This window comes from Penicillium canescens (genome assembly GCF_028828765.1).
Source record: "Penicillium canescens strain IBT 15451 chromosome Unknown utg000010l_segment0_segment0, whole genome shotgun sequence".
Taxonomy (NCBI): Eukaryota; Fungi; Ascomycota; class Eurotiomycetes; order Eurotiales; family Aspergillaceae; genus Penicillium; species Penicillium canescens.
Window position 1 is genome coordinate 4,763,825 of NW_026703972.1, and position 18,885 is coordinate 4,782,709.

General features: G+C 48.7%; 3 protein-coding genes across 3 annotated transcripts; 1 reads left to right on the forward strand and 2 right to left on the reverse strand.

The window, feature by feature from the left end:
• Nucleotides 1-1,245: 1,245 nt before the first annotated feature.
• N7446_012705 (uncharacterized protein) lies at nt 1,246-5,416 on the forward strand (the record flags this gene model as incomplete). The annotated part of the gene is made up of 3 exons (XM_058521447.1): nt 1,246-2,288; nt 2,549-5,058; nt 5,160-5,416. 3 exons carry the CDS (start codon nt 1,246-1,248, stop codon nt 5,414-5,416), a joined length of 3,810 nt encoding a protein of 1,269 aa, XP_058366813.1.
• Nucleotides 5,417-6,449: 1,033 nt separating this feature from the next.
• Nucleotides 6,450-8,089, reverse strand: N7446_012706 (putative transcriptional regulatory protein; the record flags this gene model as incomplete). The annotated part of the gene is made up of 5 exons (XM_058521448.1): nt 6,450-6,587; nt 6,640-7,065; nt 7,113-7,429; nt 7,490-7,985; nt 8,045-8,089. 5 exons carry the CDS (start codon nt 8,087-8,089, stop codon nt 6,450-6,452), a joined length of 1,422 nt encoding a protein of 473 aa, XP_058366814.1.
• A 7,501-nt stretch (nt 8,090-15,590) lies between these two features.
• Nucleotides 15,591-17,201, reverse strand: N7446_012707 (transposase; the record flags this gene model as incomplete). The annotated part of the gene is made up of 1 exon (XM_058521449.1): nt 15,591-17,201. The coding sequence occupies one exon, from the start codon at nt 17,199-17,201 to the stop codon at nt 15,591-15,593; it is 1,611 nt and encodes a 536-aa protein (XP_058366815.1).
• Nucleotides 17,202-18,885: the final 1,684 nt, after the last annotated feature.

The following is an 18,885-nucleotide window of genomic DNA, read 5'->3' on the forward strand; positions in this document are numbered from 1 at the left end:
CAATTAAACAGGTATCCTTCTACCAGGTAGCTATGTCGAAACGCGATCGTTACTGTACACTAGCACGGGCATAACTAGTCGAGTACTTGAGAGTCTAGTCTAGATACTACAGCTGCAGAATAAAAAAGGGGGTTGGAGCTTTGTAAAGTCGTCGAGAGCCTGGCAATCATATGGGGATGCACGAGTAGTGTTGCAACCCTCAGGGGAAAATGACGATCGCAGCCCCGGAAAAGTCATTTTCCCGTATGCGCCCCCACTACCTACGCGTCACGTGCCTTCGGCGATGTCCGTGGAGTCGACCGTGTTTTGCGCTTGGATCAAGAGAAACTGGAAACGTCATAAGTGAGCCAAACTTTTGGAGAACGGGTTGCAATACTTACCGACAGGTCCATTAGACACGTGGTGGTTGCGTTTCACGTTGTGAGCTGGTAGACGGACAGGCGTCTGCGTCGGAAAGAATTATCAGGGTAAATCCTTGCGATACAATACTACAAGAACAGCATTACTTACCATTGGTTCTGTAGTGAACATGAGCTCCCTTAGAGGCCTAGAAGCCTGGTCAAGACTTAGCATTTCGCGAGCTGGCACTGCAAAGGAAGGGTCATACCACTGGAATCGCGACCAGCACGACGCTCAGAATAAATACCACCAGCGCAATCATATTATTTTATTACCAAGGTTGAACTGTCGTATAGCAGAAAATGTGGGAAAGCCTACTGCTATATAAGCGGTGCGATAGGCTAATCTAAGGAAACAAGCAAAATGGTGTTTACGGTATGAAAGAGCGACGGCTGTGAAATTTCAACCTATAATGGAATAATCCGCAACAACCTGATGCAAATCAAAAAATGAGGAATGTCTTATATCGCTGAAACAGTCGTCTCAATTCTACGAAGTCCATCCTCGTGGTTCCTCGTGGTCATACAACGATAAGACACATCTATAGATTGTTTCGCACCACGTGATACCGGTTTTCCGTGCTCTCACGTGCTCCGTCGTGCCTTGCACCGGTGCCCTGCGGTACATACGGTTCCCTGCTCTGGTGTTTCTCCGCCTGCTCGCCGCCTGTAGGGTTAACCCATGTAACTATGCTGCCCAACATCTCATGCGTGTGTTTGCGCGTCTGGCCCGTCGCCTTCCCTCCTCTTTCTCCAGAGTCTGTGCACCGACGTGCCGCCGCGTCCCCCTCGCTGTGGTGTGGGAGATGTCCACCATGCCTCCCTTCTACCATCACTCTGGCCTTCGATGGCGTCCGTGTCGGAGGATCGCGTGTTGTGCTCTCAATGCGCCCGTCCTTGGCAATCCAGTCGATATAGAACCTGCTCTCGCTGCCGGGTCCTGGCACGTAACCGCCTTGCCAGATCCAGATTGCTTCCTACCACGGTGCCGCCGTCCCTGCCTGCTGCCCCCGCCCGTTCTTCATCTCTGCCGTTCGCGGGCCTGTCTGGACAGCGTGTGCTCTGTTCACGCTGTGCACGACCTTGGCAGTCGCCTCGGTACAGGGTCTGTGATGACTGCCGCCATAAGGCTCGCATGATGCGGCGGCGACGGCGTCCGGTACCTGTAGCTGCTTCTGTGGACCCGGGCGCGCAAGTGCTGCCCGTTCTTCCTTACATCCGTGGACCGTCTATTATTACAGTGCAACCTCTATGGTGGACACGCCTTACCCAGGCCGCAGTCCGGCCCTTCTCTCAGGACTGGTCAAAGGACTGCTCCTTCTGCGGTATTCCCCTTCTTTCTACTGAGGCTGATGGCTGGTGCTGTCGGCGAGGCCGCAGACGCTTACCTCACCTACCACCATTCACGCCAGCTGTGCAGTCTCTCCTGCGCCGGTATCAAGGCCGTGTATCTGCCATGAGCCGTCGGCTCAATATCCTGTTTGCCTTTTCCGCCATCGGCACCACTGGCCAATTTGTTCGATTCCAACGTCAGGCGAACGCGGTCCTAGAAGGCCGGCTCTACCACCGTTTGCTGGATGTCGCGGATACGGGTCACAGCATGCACTGGTTTCTTTATGACGAGTCCGAACGAGGTCTACGGGCAAGGGATCATGACATCCCTAATGACATTCTACATGGGATACGCGATTTTCTCAGTCTGGTTAATCCCTATGTGCGGACCTTGCGGCACGCCGTCAGTCAGGTCCCAGACCAAACAGTCGCCCTCGCTGTTGAGCTCTCTATCCCGCCTGCGGGTGGTGAGCTCGCTGCAGTTATCACTACAGAAAATCTCCGCCGCGTGGCCCCGCGACAGGTCGTCTTTTACAGAAAAGGTGGCCAGCAGCCACGGTTCGTTCCGACCCTGTCTTGCCAGTACGAGCCGCTGCAATATCCACTTCTCTTTCCACATGGCACGCGAGGTTGGGGCTTTCTCCACGAGTCCCGGAAAAACATACCTTGCACGCAGATCCAATGGTACCGCCACCTGTTCCTGGGCGAGCCACGCATGCGGATCTATGGCCGTTTGGCGTGTGAATATGCTGTGGACATGTTCTCGCGGACGGAGGAGGAGCGCCTGCACTATCTCAAACGGGGCCGACGCATGCAAGCTCTGCCATGGATGAGGCTCCAAATCCTGACATCCCCGATCTCTTCGAGAACAAAATCCCTGCCGGTTTCATGGGGTCCCGGGCCTGGGCTTCGGACCAGGTGGCTGACTCCCTCGCGATCGCGCGACAGCTGGCCAAGCCGTCACTGTTCCTCACCATGACGACCAACCCTAACTGGCCCGAGATTCAGTCCCAGTTGCTCCCGGGCCAACATTTCACAGACATCCCTGCGGTGGTGTGCCGTGCATTCCACGGACGACTCTGTGGGCTGAAGGCCTTTATGAGGGAGAAATTTGGAGGCCTCCTGTACGAGATATGCGTTACAGAGTTCCAGAAACGGGGTCTACCACACGCGCATCTGGTCGTTAAGCTCCAACATGAATTACCTTTGAGCCAACTAGATGGCTTCATCTGCGCCGAGTTACCAGATCCGGACGAGGACCCTGCCCTACATGCAGCGATCGGCAGATTCCACATGCACTCGCAGAACCACTTGGACCGGTCCACGTCACGCTGCAACCGAGACGGCCGCTGCATTTACGAGTACCCTCAACCTATCAACAACCAGACTTACATGGATGATCTTGGTCGTGTCCATTACCGCCGACGCAAGCAGGAAGATCGATGGGTGACTCCTCATGTACCCGCCCTAGTGCACCTGCTCGACTGCCATATCTATGCGGACGTGTGCTCTACAGCGACGATCTTCCTTTACCTGTTTAAGTACCTCTTCAAAGGACCCGATCGGGCGCGCTTTGGTATTCGGGCCCTCCACGATGCCCGGGCAGACGGTGAGGACGACCAGATAGATGAGTTCAGAGACTATATGAACGCCCGTTACCTCTCTTCGTCCGAGGCTGTCTACCGCATCCTCAACTTCCATACTGTCTCCAAACGTCCTGGCGTCCGCTGCCTCTCTGTCCATCTGGAAGGCAAGAACTTAGGGAGGATGCACGATCGAAACCAACCGGGTTACTCCGAGATGAGCGACCTGTTGTGGTACTTCAAACGCCCATCCACAGAAACCTTCTCAGGCTTGAAGTATACCGAGTTCTTCAGCCTTTACTACCTAGAGACGGTGCCCCTGGATGTTCCACTACACAGAGGTCAGACCCTCATTGCTACTGTCACCACCGAAAAGGGACCATGCCAAAAGGTGTTGCGCCGTCGAGTCCGCCAGCCTATTATCACCCGACTTCAGACCCTCCCACTTCGTCTGAAGGAAACGTTTTACCTACGCGCACTGCTCCAGGTGCGGCCTGCGAACAGCTTTGAAGATGTCCGCACTATCCGGGGTCACTGCTATCCCACATACCAGGAGGCTGCCACTGAGTTAGGACTCTTCCAGGATAACCACGAGGCCGTGTACGCGATGAATGAAGCGATCACAGCCTACAGCCGCCCGTCCCAGCTCCGCTTTCTCTTTGCCCAGCTTCTGTCTAACCTTCCATTTCCAGCTGTGGAACTATGGTCCCGCTTCCACGGCGATCTCAATGCTGACTATAGACTACGTCACCCTACAGCCCACGCCACAGACCTTGCCTTGCAGGACCTGGCACGCTATCTCTCAGCACAGGGATCGTCCTTGGCACAGTGTGGCCTACCGGAGCCCGTTCAACGTTGTGCGGAGGTGGATATGGAACTTGCCTTCTTCCAGACCCAACTGTTATCTATCCGCGGGAGACATAAGGAGGCCTACGGTAGGATGAACTCGGATCAGAAAGGCATCTTCGATCATCTCCTAGACCAATCGGACATTGGCGGCTGCTACTTCATCGACGGCCGTGCGGGTCGCGGGAAGACATTTTTGATGAGCGCCATGTGTGATCGCATTAGGGCAGACGAGCGCATCGTATGCGTGACTGGAACCACCGCCCTCAGTGTGATCCATTACGAGCGGGGTCGGACGGCCCACTCGGCCTTTGGCATTCCTGTTCAGGAGTCTGACATGGGCTTGGTGTCTAAGGTCAGCCCCCAGTCAGGTCGTGCAGAGCTCCTACGCCAGGCCTCGCTCCTGATCTGGGAGGAGCTGCCGATGGCGAAGAAGGCGGTCGTGGAGTGTGCAGACCAGCTCCTTCAAGATATCATGAGGAATGACCTGCCATTTGGAGGAAAACTCTTCATTGGACTAGGGGACTTTCGTCAGGTGGCACCAGTCGTCCGCGGAAGTTCTGGGCCTACAGCAACTCTCAACAGCTCTATCCGCACCTCCACGCTCTGGACCCACTTTAAGGTCCTGCGGCTGACTACCCCGGTCCGACAGGCCGGGGATCCGGTATACGCAAGATGGGTGGACCAGGTAGGAGATGGTGTACACCCCTATGAGACAAGTGTGCCACTGCATCACTTGCAGCATCTTGACGACCTTGACGCTGCGGCAGACTTCCTCTTCCCACAAGATTCCGTCTCTACCTCCGCCGCTGCCGTCCAGCACGCATTCCTTAGCCCGTTTAACGTGCGCGTTGATCTGTTTAATAAGCTCATCTTAGAATGGTTACCGGGGCGTGCAGGTATTCCGATTTTTGCTAATGACTATTCCCTGTAACATGATTCTAATCGCTTGACGCAACTCACCCTTCACGCTCCTCTGGCTAACCTTGCACTGCGCCAGAAACCTATTACAGTCATGATACGATTAAAGAACTAGACGATTCCACCTTCAATCTCCCCACGGGTGCAGAGGCGGATCTTCTCTCGGTATTGAACGAGCCCGGAATCCCCCCGCATGAGCTCTCACTCAAAATTGGCGCCGTTGCTAGCGTGATGCGGAATCTCTCCATCGAGAAAAACTTGGTCAAAAACGTGAGGGTCCAGGTGGTTAATCTGCTACCAAATGTCGTGCAGGTACGGTTGCTGCAACGAGCATGAACGCCTGGCACTGAGTCGCCGACGTTCTACCTGCCACGGATCACATTCGAGTTTCGGCCTCACCGCGCGAATTGGACAGTGCAACGGCGGCAATTTCCGCTGCGTCTAGCTTATGCCACCACCTTCAACAGCTGCCAGGGACTCACCCTGGACCGGGTTGTGCTAGATCTCACCCTGCCCGTCTTCGCCCATGGCCAACTTTACACTAGCTTATCCCGCGTCCGCTCTGCCGTAGACATCCGTATTCTCCGAGACCCAAATGACATAGAGCAAGACACCATTAATGTCGTTTATCACGAATTGCTACTGCCTCTGTGACTGCAGCCACCATGGCGACGTTCGAGATTCACATATATAGAACCTACGTTGAGAGCTTTTATTTAGTCCCATAACATCGATATTTCAAGAATGAAACTCCCTACCATCCTACTCGCCGCGCCCCGTAGCAGCGGCCGAAGGCCGCTGCCAACGCGACTCGTACGTCAATAAAATGCAACACGCTAGCTTCGTCACGTGTGTCCCTCCACTTCTAGATGGGACCCATCTTCCCATCAATAAAACGCTGTAATTTCAATGGGATACTGTACTGAATCCTGGTAAATTGTCTGCAATTAATTGCGCCATAGTGGAGCTTGCTATTTGGCCATCCATTTAGCGTTATAGTTATATGCTCGATGCTCCTGGGAATACTTTGTCTTTCCCGTCCTTATTGGATCTTTCTACTTGAGATCTCCACCATTGTCTGGCACAGAGGCTAGCAAAGATATTCGTCAAAATGTGGAGAAAGAGAACCGCTTCTCTGCGTCAGGTTCCGAAAATTTTGTAAGCTGTCGTACAGCTAGCCGCCAGCTACCAGAAGTACTATATCTGTGGCAGTAGAAAGAAAATCCGATTGCTTATAAAACTGTGGGTGCATGCGCTTATTGGAAACACGGCTTACCAATGGATAAAGCCACCATGGATTGCTTTTCGGCGGATATATAGATCGAAACTAGTGAAGCCATACTTTGGTAGACTGCTCCCAAAAACTGCTCTAGGGTATGCCAGATTGGTTGTCTGCATTCTCCGTGATATGGAAGATGGCGGCCATAACCGAGTAGTAGGCGAATCGAACAGCCGATAATTCAGATTGAGCATCTAGCCCTTTCCATGCCGGATGCAGACGGGAGACCTATACAATCAGTTACTGGAGCAAGTCAATTAAGACGCAGTATTTTCCTCACGTGCTCGATTCTCTCTTGAATCAGTTGCATATCCGCCAACCAATGTTCCCGGATTCCATGCCAAGTTGCTAAATCACCTCCCATCAACATTGGTGACCGCCCCTTAAGATACGGCACGACAGCAGCCTGGACCCCAGCAAGTGCCATGTGAATCTGGAAGAGGTCCGCTATGGGACGCCGATAGCTGAATAGGCCTAACGTGAAGTGACCAATATGAATGTCAAGTAAAGTTTTGAATCTCCCCATCTTGAAAGCAAAGTTTGTATCTAGCATATAGCACCAGGCGACACAGTAATACTGCTCTTCGCTCAGAGAGCCTCCTGTCTTCATGACAGTGTCAAGGCCCAGGCATTCACACACCCTGCAGGCAGCTTTGGTAAGCTCCCAGCATATAGCGAGGTCTCCAGATTCTTGATGGAGAAAAATCTATTTCATTAGATGCAATAATTTCTTCTGACTATTTGAATACTCACACCGGAGAGGAGTGCCTGCAAGAGTCCGAGCGAAGGTATCATCAAGAGAGCTGTGTTCTGAAGAGCTGCTTTGGCTGCCGTCTGGAATTGAACCAGGCTATTTGCCAGTTCGTGGATCAGTTCACTGTCAATTCCAGCGTGGATGATGGTGGTCAGAAATTTAGAGGCCATGGCATTGACACAAACAGTGCTAATGAGCAAGTCGTGAGGGGACCTAGACCTATGAAGGAGGGTAAGTGCCATTTGCTCGAGTGTTGCACCACAGATATGCCTGAAGTAATCCCCAACAAATGAGCCAAAGCTATCCTCCTTGATATCTATTAATACCAAAATCAGCCTGTCACATTAGTCGAGCTCTACCAAGTATAAAGACGTACCCTTTATCATCCATGCTAATAATTCAATAGAAGGGGTTTCTGTTTGCTTCTCATTGACAGCGACTTCACTGGCAACGTGCGCGGAGCCCTCAAAGCTTTCTGAGAGTTGAAAAGCCCGCCTCAACCCCGATTCCAATTTCTGGCGGCTATTGACGGGGAGCCATTCCAGTTTGTCTCGGTGATATCGAATGGTGACATGAGAATCATGATGGGAGAGAGACTCATCAGAGCCGGGAGATGGCCCACGATACTGTTGATAGTCCGGCCTGGGATATCTGTTGGATGTGGCTACAGAATTATCGTGTGGTCCTAATGATAGATTCTGCGCGTCTTGGGATCTTGAGGTCGGTCGAGATGACTTCGGACGTGATTCACCGTTGCTTTCTATCACCGCAAGCCGAGTGGTTCTTTTGATTCTTTTTATGACTCGCTGACGTGAACATATGGCATTCCTGTCCTGGCAGTTACCACATGGGTTACCTCTGTCACAACGGACCTATGTTTAGTCAGTGAGAGTTTCCATACGAACTTATTGTAAAATAATTCAATCCATACCTTTCGAGTGAAGCACGAGTCGCACTGGGGTTTGTTTGTAGCCATTAGTATTGTTCGCGTGGCAATAATGGGAGACAAGTACCACTGGAAAAGGTGTAGAATGATTCTTTAGTAATTGTTCTGATGACATAGTGGTAGCTAACGAGAGAGATAGGCGCAAAGGAAAATAAAGAAAAATGTATTTTCCATTCTGTATTTTCAAATTGAGGAAATCACTATATATATGGATGCACCAACCTCTAGGTATCGCTATACTGCTGAACTTTTCTCGGGAAGAGGCCTGCGTATAAATAACTGTAAAAAATATAAAATTACGTTGTTGCATGGAATCTAAACATTATTGGCTTCCTAGGTATTCCAGATTACGCTTCAGAAAGGCGCACTCTCTGAAAATGACCCGGAAAATGGCGTCATGTAACAGCTAATTAAAATTGCATTCTGCGTTGGCTAATCATGTGCTCCGTAGTGGTTTCTCGAAAAGTGTGTTAGATTGTCAGAGGAAAGTCCAGAACAACGCCAATGGCTTGCTGTGCCGAAATTAGACGTTAAGCGGAGCGGAGAATTCTTCCATTATTTTAAGCTTTGGATTCATTTGATGAAAAGTCAATTCTATTTATTTTCATGAGCTGCCGGGTGTCCTGGTAAGAACCAGTGAACCTAATCCCGGTTAACGTATTTCCCTAGCGAGCTGGCCACCCCAAAACACCATAGTAAATGCGATAAATTACAACATAGTATCACAACAACGGCAGGTTATAGGGACTTTTCCTTAAAAGCTAATGCTTTTTAGGTGGTATTTAGTCTACAACGGGAGTTTAAAGAATTTCGACAATTTAGTAATTGAGATATAATCAGATATTTATATTTCTAGCTCCTAGCAACGTAATTCTCGATACCGTAACATGTAGGTTTCAGATTTCGTCAAAATTAACATATAGTGTTGAAATTCCGATCAGGACTGTGCTTGATATTATTACACCCATTGCTATACAACAGAAGAGAAGAAACTGGAACGCAACTGATGATCAGAAACTCATCCAGAAGATCGAAGGAGGTCTACAGGCAGGGGGCCTATACCGGGCAAATCCGCAAAGGATAGAAGCCAAATGCCAGGAGCTGATGGGAGCGATCCAAACAGCAATCGAGGAATCAACCCCATGGGCAAAACCATCCGCGTGGTCGAACCCCGACTTTGACGACGAGTGTAAAGTTGCGGTCAAAGAGGTTCGTCGCCTCCGTCGCAAACATACGAGAACTCAAGACCCCTACGACTGGATGTGCTACTCTGAAGCACGCAACAGAAAAACACGACTCGTCAAGAGAACCTTGTCAAGGGCGCACCGGCGCCGAGTCCAGCAGGTCATTGAAGATGGCCCACAGGGTATGTGGCGATTGGCTAAATGGGCAAGAAACCGAGACGGAGCATATGAGAAGGGTATCACCCCTTCGCTGAAAATACAAGATCCCCAAATACCTGGGACTCTCGCGGAAACAGTTGAGCAAAAGGCAGAGGCATTCCGCACTGCCTTCTTCCCAAAACCACCACCAGCCGATCTATCCGACACAGATTCATTCCTGTACCCACAGCAAATTGAGTTTCCAGCAGTCACCGCTCAAGAGATACAGGAGGCGGTGCGAGGAGCGAAAGCAGGGAAAGCACCCGGAGAAGACGGTATACCAAACTCTCTCTGGCACAAGCTTATCGAGATACTGGTGATCCTAGAAACAGTGGTCCAGTTATTCAACGCATGCATAAACACGGGGTACAACCCGTCACATTTCCAGCGCTCAATCACGGTGGTGCTCCGGAAGCAAGGCAAAAGTGACTACCAGCTCGCAAAATCCTACAGACCCGTGGCGTTGCTGAACACGCTCGGAAAGTTTCTGGAGGCAGTTGTCGCGCGACGGATCAGCTACGCAGCAGAAACCAACGGTTTGCTCCCACGTAGCCATCTAGGCGGACGAAAGGGCATATCCACCGATCATGCTATCCACATTATCATCGACCGAATCAAAACTGCATGGGGAAAGGGCAAGCCAGTGGTATCTCTGCTAATGCTGGACGTGTCCGGAGCGTACGACAATGTCTCCCATGAACGTCTACTACACAACGCCAAGAAACGACGTCTGGGACACTTCGTTCCCTGGGTGAGGGCCTTCTTGACCAATCGAAGCACAAGGATCCGCATGCCCGAGGGCACATCCGATCGAATCCTGACACCTACAGGCATCCCTCAGGGATCACCGATCTCACCCATTCTATATCTCATCTACAACGCAGACCTCGTTGAGAACTGCAGCAACGGTGTGACTAGCAACGGGTGGGTCGACGATGTTTGCTTCATGACAAAGGGAGACAGTGAACGCGAAACCATCAAGAAACTCAGAACGGCATGCCGCAAAGCCGACCAATGGGCCGAGAAACATGCATCAATTTTTGACCCGAAGAAGTATGCACTCGTGCATTTTGTAAACACCAGGGAAGTCGACCTACAATACACATCGCTGTCTCTACGAGGACACACGGTGACAGCGACGAGGACGGCTGAGCGGTACCTAGGCTATTGGCTGGATCCGGGTCTGGAATTCCACCATCACCGCGAGAAAGCGGTGGCCAAGGCCGGTGTCTCTCTCCACGCACTACGAAGCCTGGCAGGGTCAACGTGGGGAGCCTCACTCTATGCAATGCGAAAGATCTACCAAGCGGTGATCATCCCGCAGATGCTCTTTGGGGTCTCCGCGTGGTATCAACCTATGCTCATCAGTCATTCCAAGGCACGCATAAACAGTCGGCCTTTCGTGGCAATCCAGAAGCAGGCAGCATGTCTCATCAGTGGAGCTTTCAGAACTACGGCAGCAGAGGCACTGAATGCAGAGCTTCACCTACCGCCTATTTCTGTTCACATGGATCGACTGGTGAAAGAAACGGCCCTTCGACTACGGACAGGACCAAAGTTCGCTGTCCCGCCAACGATGTTACGTCGACGACCGGCAGATGAGAGAGACTGGGCTGGATGGTCACCGATGGAGGCGCAAGCTTGGAAGGCGGGCGGATGTCTTATGGCTCCCCCGGATACTTTGACGAGAAAATGGGAGAGTCGAAAGGCATTCGTCCTGGCACCATGGCAAGCGCCACCAGAGGTAATCATCGAGGACAGAGAAGCTGCGGTCAACAATCACAACTAGATCCTGATGAAAGACCCAGAAGAAAGACCCTTGATTCTGTACACCGACGGGAGCGGAATTGATGGAAGGATCGGAGCGGCAGCGGTCGTGGACCTTGAGGATCAACATGCTCATAGCCAGATGGGAGATGATGATACGTCCACCGTATATGCGGCAGAGCTTCGAGCCATTGAGATGGCACTTGAAATGGTTCTGGAAAGCACAGAGCCATGGGCTAAGCAGGCGAAGAACGGGGTAGTCATCTTTGTAGATAGCCAAGCAGCGCGGAAGGCGCTGAGGCGACCGCGGATGCCGTCAGGACAGGTCTATCTAGCAGGATGCCTCAACCTGATCCTACAACTTGCCGGCAGAAGTATTCGGACAGAACTCAGATGGATTCCTGCGCACCAAGGAGTCATTGGCAACGAGATCGTGGACCAACACGCAAAAGAAGCGGCGCAGGAACCGGACGGGCTGCATAACCCTCTCAACCGAGACATACGTCTCGCAGCCGCAGCGAGACGACGAATTCGCAGAGAAGCGAAGCTGGAGTGGGACAGAACGTGGGCCAAGGAAACGACCAGTCGTCCGACGAAACGCTTGATTGAAGCACCAACAAAGAAGACGCTAGAATACTGGACGGGCTTGCGCAAAGCGACGACATCGATTCTGATGCAGCTTAGAACTGGGCGAATAGGCCTAGGGGCTTACCTGAATCGTATCAACCGACGCGAAACAGCGCGGTGTGATTGCGATCTTGGTAGCCAAACAGTGACACACGTCCTGCTGGAATGCCCCTTGCACCAGGACGAGCGAGACTGGATGAGAAGCGCTCTCTCATACCAGGGAGTCGCTCTCCACCGGGACGAACTCCTCACACGACCGGAGGCCCGCACAGTTGTGGCCGAATTCATGGTCAAGACCGGCCTTCTAGGCCAATTTCAGACAGTCGATCCCACGGCTCTAGGCGAGGAGCAGGGGGATGACAAAGGAGCGGAGATAATGACCCCTTAGACAGTGTGACGGAAGAAGAAGGATGGCGCCCGTGAGGAATGCAGTGCCAGGTCCACTGTACTCCCTTGATCCAAGCGAGCGCGCAAGCGGCAGCCGACAAGACTGGACAGTTGGAGAGAAGAGGGCGTGGGAATGGTGTGTTGAAGCGGGGCCCTGGTCCTACCCGCGACCAGGGGTAAATGACGTTCATTTTGGCTTTGTGTTTATCATGTTTGCATCCGTGCATTTCTTTTGTTTAGTTTACGTCTTTCGATTCGAGGGCGATTGATCAGAAATTCGCAAGGCGAGTTCCCTGACGGTCGCCCAGTGGGCTGGCGACCACCTTCCAGCTGTCGGCAGGCCTGACAGCACTCCCGCATAGCAGCATATATATAGAGCGAGCTACATCGGGCAAATGAATAATTGTGACTAAGCACTCACCGACAGTCGGTCCCCTCCTGTCAGTGAGCCAATGCCTAAACACAAACCAATGCCTAAACACAAAAAATTCAACTATTCAATTTCAAACCTAATTTCCTCCCAACATATCATCTGGATCTACCCATTTAAATAGCTCACTATTTTCATCAATATAATCTCTCTCTCCTGATGCCTCTTCTTTTTCTTTGAGAGCTTGTTGGGCGCGATACCAATAGTCTCGAATTCTTGCATTTCCGATCTCACGACAGATCTCAACTCTGTTTTCGTTCGCAGCACGTCGATGAACTCTGATATTGCCCGCAATTGATGATAATGGGGATTTTGAAGCTCCTTTTATAATACGTCGTGATTTTTTAATCGGAATTCTGTGTTTTTGCATCCTTTTGATCGTTTGTTTTGCAAGGTTCAGATCTTGAAGCGCCTGTTTACCTCCACGAATAGCACGTTTTACATGCTTTTGGAGTTTTGAAACGTCTGGTTCATCATTTTCGAGGATTGTTTCGAGTTTATCCTCAATTTTTGACCATCTGTGAGGTGTATTTGGTGGTGAATTCGTCTGTGAACTTGGGATTTCGGCTTCGGGGGAGGGCGTATGACCATAAATTTCAATCACTGGTTCATCTTCCCACCCAGGATCAATTTGATCAGGAACAAGTTTTGGATCCCAAGGCCAAATGCCAGTATCCGCAAATGCTGATTTGATAGTTTGCGATTTGAATGTGTCTTTGCGGACTGTTTTGATCATTCGAAAAAAATGCCGTTTATCATTGACATCGCCACCCCAGCGTTCAATCTCATTGTTCTTCCGCCGAAAACGCTGTTTAAGAACTGAGAATGGTTTACCGTCAAGAGGTTGACATCGATGTGTCATTTTTGGAATAAACCAATAAGGAATGATGTTAAAACTTTGACAGATATGCTCGAATTCCGGGGTTCCATGAGAACCATGATTGTCCATAAGTAGAACTCTAGGTCTACCTTTGGTAACTCGCTTTTTCGTGACGAAATGGAAGTCCAATAGCCATTGAATTGCAGTTGTATCGTCTGTCCAGCCTTTAGAAGTTGGTTTAATAACCCGGTAATTGGCTATATTATCGTCGTCTTCGAACCAGTCTTCCATATGCTCAGAACCGCGAATCAAGAACCAAGGATGCATAACCCAGCCATCAGCTGAAATACATTCAATGCCAGTAATATTCTGACCAATTCCACCGGTTCCAATAGTCTCATTTTGGCGGGTAGACACGACATTTTCCTTTGTTCCAATGCCTAGTTGAAAGCCAGTTTCATCCCAATTATATAATTCATTGGCTTGGATCTTATTCTTTTTGAGAAAATCACCAAAAACCTCATACCAATGAATTAATTCACCGTGAGATTCAGCCTCGATTCTCGCTTTTTCTATAGGTTTTTGGGTTCGGAGGGTAATATGGGGTGGTAAACGTTGGATAAATTGATATCCGTACATTTTACTAACCCGTCGGTCGGAACCGCAGTATTGTAAAATGCGATTTGCAGCATCCTCAATATCAAAAGCATTAGGTGGTGTATAGACCGAATTAAGGAGCTCGATCCAATGAATCAAAGACTTCTCTTGCGACTCATTTAATGCTTTATTGGTAGCTGCACGCCCTTTTTTACTCGGTCGGCCCTCATTTCGGTTTCGCAGCTTCCACTTTGACACGTTAAAATGGGAGGCTGCAGACTTGATACTCTTAAATTGACCAGAATTATAGGCTTCAAGGGCATTTGAGAGCAAGATCTCTTCTTTTTCGGTAGAAAACGGCATTGTTTTGGTGGAGAGAATTGGGTTTGAAATTGAATAGTTGAATTTTTTGTGTTTAGGCATTGGTTTGTGTTTAGGCATTGGCTCACTGACAGGAGGGGACCGACTGTCGGTGAGTGCTTAGTCACAATTACATCATCATCATCATCATCATACAATCGGAGCAATAGGGGAGGTGTAGGAAGAAAAATAAAAAGGTGAGTTGGTTGCCGGGTCAAATTGCAGTGGGGCAGTGGGTAAGAACATATTGACAAACTAAAGGAGCGGTCAAATACCGCTATGGCCTTTTTGGGATAGGCTTGTTCATCGTTCACCCAATTTCCCCTAGTATTCGTATGGTATTCGGACTAAATTCGGATACGGTGTCATAACACGCCAGAGCACGGACAGTAGGCTCCAGAGATCGCTCAACCGATCTACACATCTTCAATCAATCATCAGATTCTATTGGACATGTGCAGTACTAGCCAGTACATTAATTCCTCATCCTGTCACATATGACTAGTATCTGTATATCAAATTTCTGGATGACTGGTATGGTTCACCATTATAGCCAAGTGGCGTTTAACTCTTGCTGTAACGAGAGGAGAAGTACAAAAATTAATTGCGGGTGGAAATTCTGGTTGCAGTTGTCAAGCACGACGCTTGGCCGAATATGGTAGGAGAAGTGTGTAAATAGGAATCCGCGGTGTGTAAATAGCACTACCCATGATTTTAGGGGACAGATGTACCTCAAAACCGCACGCTATATGCGGATGTTTGTTTTAACAGACACTGGTACGCCTCAACGAGTATATACAGTAAAACTTCGTTATAACGAAGCTCTATAGGGATTATGGAGTATTAGCTACTAATACAGTGACGCAGCAAAAGTTTTAACACCCCAAATAGACCCACCCATTATTAGTAATATTCTGCCGGTTTAAACCTGTCAACAAAAGAGGGTCGAAATGTTACTAACCGGCCCTTACATTTTTTACAAAAATTACAGACCCTCCTAGCGGAGGGTCCGCCACCCATATGAAAGGGATCACGCAAATGACAGATTTTTCCTACATTTTACTTTAACCTCAATTTACTACACCACCACATAGTAAATTAATTAATTTAATAAGAGATATAGATGAATTAGTCAACTTACTACTAGAATACAAAAGCAATTTAATTTCCACTGCGTTTTTTGGCCCTTCCATGCTTCCTGATTTCGACCAATACCTTCTTCCACTTCCGCCTCGTTTTCTCTTGATCGGCTTTTTCGCTCAGTTTATATTCTTTTCGCTTTATTTCTTTGAGCTGGTTTGAATTCATGATGCCGGTAATCCGTACATGACGGCGAGATGCATCATACCGGGCGTGGCGAGCTCCCATGATAGCTTGTGTTCGATCGAATTCCCGCTGTAGCTGGAGAGCTAAAGTAGCCTGCGCCTCAGCACCTTTTGCAAGCTTTGCCAACCCCTCTTTGAAATGCTGAGTTGTAGGATCATATTGATTAAGCCGTAGGCTTATTCTTCTCACTTTTTCAGCGGTTTTTGGGGTGCTAAACTCAGTGTTTTGTGAGTTTATTGATGGTGTATTCGACTGGTATAGATTGTCATAGTATGGATCGTATGACTCTAATTCGTCGGTAATAAGCTTAGAATTAATAGGCCAAAGGCCTGTCAATTTAAATCCAAGCTTAATTGTATGCGGTTTGAAGGTTTTTCGACGAATTTCCCCTATGGAATGTAGGAATTCATCCTTTGAGAACTTGCGGCATCCAGTCATTGTTGCGGCCTCGACAGCCTCACTATGCCAGTGTTTATAAACACTAAACACTCCGACATCGAGAGGCTGTAATATATGACTAGTATGCGAGAGTAAAAAGAATAAAATGATATTATTCTTCTCACAAAATTGGACGAATTGACGCGTCATATGGGCTCCAAAACGGTCGCATAACACAAGCCTTTTTGCACCTAGTGTACGGCCAATAGTCCACTTATGGAATAGCTGAATCCACTGGAATGCTAAGGTATCATTGATATAGCCGGTGTCAGTGACAGCTAGATGCTCATCTTCCTTAATAGCATCAAACCAGCGTGCTAAGGCTTGCTTTGCACTTAGAATAATAAGCGGCGGGCAGGCAAAACCATCAGCAGAGACAGCCTCCAAAACAGTCACAGATTCTCGATTTGTGATAGATCCATTGAATAGCTTCTTTTTTGGATGCCTAGTAATGATAAATTGATCACGTCCGACACCAATTTGAAAGCCAGTTTCATCAAAATTGTAGATGTCTTGCTGGCATATACCGTGCTCAGTCACCACTTGTTTGTAGTCTTGAAACCACCTCTCAACAACAGATTTATCAAGTGCAGCACTTCTTTCAACATCAAGAGCCTTCCTCCGTCGTACATAGTACTCAGGATTACGTTTGAGAAAACGTTTTAGCCAGTGGTCGCCGATTTGAGGGCGCGGTTCGCTCTCGTCATGGTGGTCTTCTTCGAGGATTGAATTGGCTGCAATAGCAATTTGACGGCGATTTATCGAGGCTCCGACCGTATCAAAGTAATTGATATATTCACATAAAGCCTGCTCTAGTATGGAATTAAGCCTCCGGCCATTGGGTTGTCTTTGAAAAGGCGATTTTCCACCTTTCCATCGCCGTCGGAGTCGACCTTCGGGGACCGCGAATTCTCGCGCAGTTTTTGCAATATTGGGTTTAGATTGCTCAGAGAGAGAGTCCATTGCTTTCTCAATCTGGATCTCTATTTCTTTATTGGTTTTAGGCATGGTGGGCTGCGTGGTGGAGGATCAATGTGAAAATGGTAAATCTAAAAAAAAATCTGTCATTTGGGTGATCCCTTTCATATGGGTGGCGGACCCTCCGCTAGGAGGGTCTGTAATTTTTGTAAAAAAATGTAAGGGCCGGTTAGTGCGCCCGAGGAACATTCAGCACCCCCTCTGCCTGATGATCGTTAAGGCTCTCAACGACCTTACTAAGCTCATCCCCTATTTATTCTGCACTTTCTATAGTATATAAAAACACACTCTCAAGTACTCAATTGGCTATGCCCGTACTAGTCCGTACTGTAACGACCACGTTCCGACATAATATGTCAAGAAAAGTGGTCCTTGCAGTACTAGCTTACTCGAGTTTTAGCAGCACCCATTTTGCTTACTCATTTGCTACAGTATAGATGGCTAACGTGATAACGTATTGCCCGAGCGACCGAATTGACCGAGCAGCCCCACAAAAAACCCATCTCAAAAAATAACATATCTTGTTTACCACAATAATCATGCCCCCCAACGGTCTGATCGAAAAAAAAATAATAGAGCAGGAGGACCGTCTTTTATTAGCTATAGAAGCTATAAAAGATGGTAAATATTCCTCTGCTGCAGCTGCTGCGCGGTCTTTTGATTTACCAGTCTCAACTTTGAAGGCCCGCCTTAATGGGCGTGAAGCTGCTTCTGAAAAACGACACAATCGCTTTATTTTCTCTGAAATTGAAGAGCAATCGATTGAAAAATGGCTATTGGGTATGGATACTAGAGGTGCTGCTCTAACACTGCCTATGTTGAGAGATATGGCCAATTTACTCCTTCATGCCCAAAAAACAACCCGCTCTACTGTTGGTAGAGATTGGGCCTCTCACTTTGTCAAACGACATCCAAATTTGTCCACACGATTATCTCAAAAATACGACTATCAGAGGGCTCTTTCAGAGGACCCTCGAATTATCAAACCATGGTTTGATTTGGTCCAAAATACCGTTGAAAAGTGGGGTATCACTGATGATGATATTTTCAACTTTGATGAGTCTGGTTTTGCTATGGGAGTTGGTACCACACAAAGGATTATTACCTCAGCTGAATACCACGGAAAAAGAGCTCTCTTACAAGCTGGAAATCGCGAGTGGGTGACTTCAATTGAGTGTATTAGAGCTGATGGAAGTGTCCACCCTCCACTCTTCGTTTTTAAGGGGAAATTCTTTCCTGAACATCTACGCATCCCTCTTGGTTCAAATCAACCTGGCTCTCGTCTGACTGTGAGCAAAAATGGCTGGACTACCAATGAAATTGGATTATGGTGGTTGAAATCTCATTTTATCCCAAATATTGGGAAAAGAGTAGGAAAATACTGCCTCTTAGTCCTTGATGGCCATGGGAGTCATTTAACCCCTGAATTCGATCGAATTTGTGAAGAAAATGATATTATTGCGATCTGTATGCCTTCTCATGCCTCTCATCTTTTACAACCTTTAGATGTGGGTTGTTTTTCGGTTTTAAAGAGGCTTTATGGAGGAGCGGTTTCAACCATGATGCGGAATGGAGTCAATTCTATTGATAAGGAAGATTTCCTTGAATTAATTGCAGATGCAAGAAAGGGAGCTTTTAAGACCTCTACTATCCAGAATAGCTTTTCAGCTACTGGATTAGCACCATTTGATGCTAATAGAGTCTTGGAAAAGCT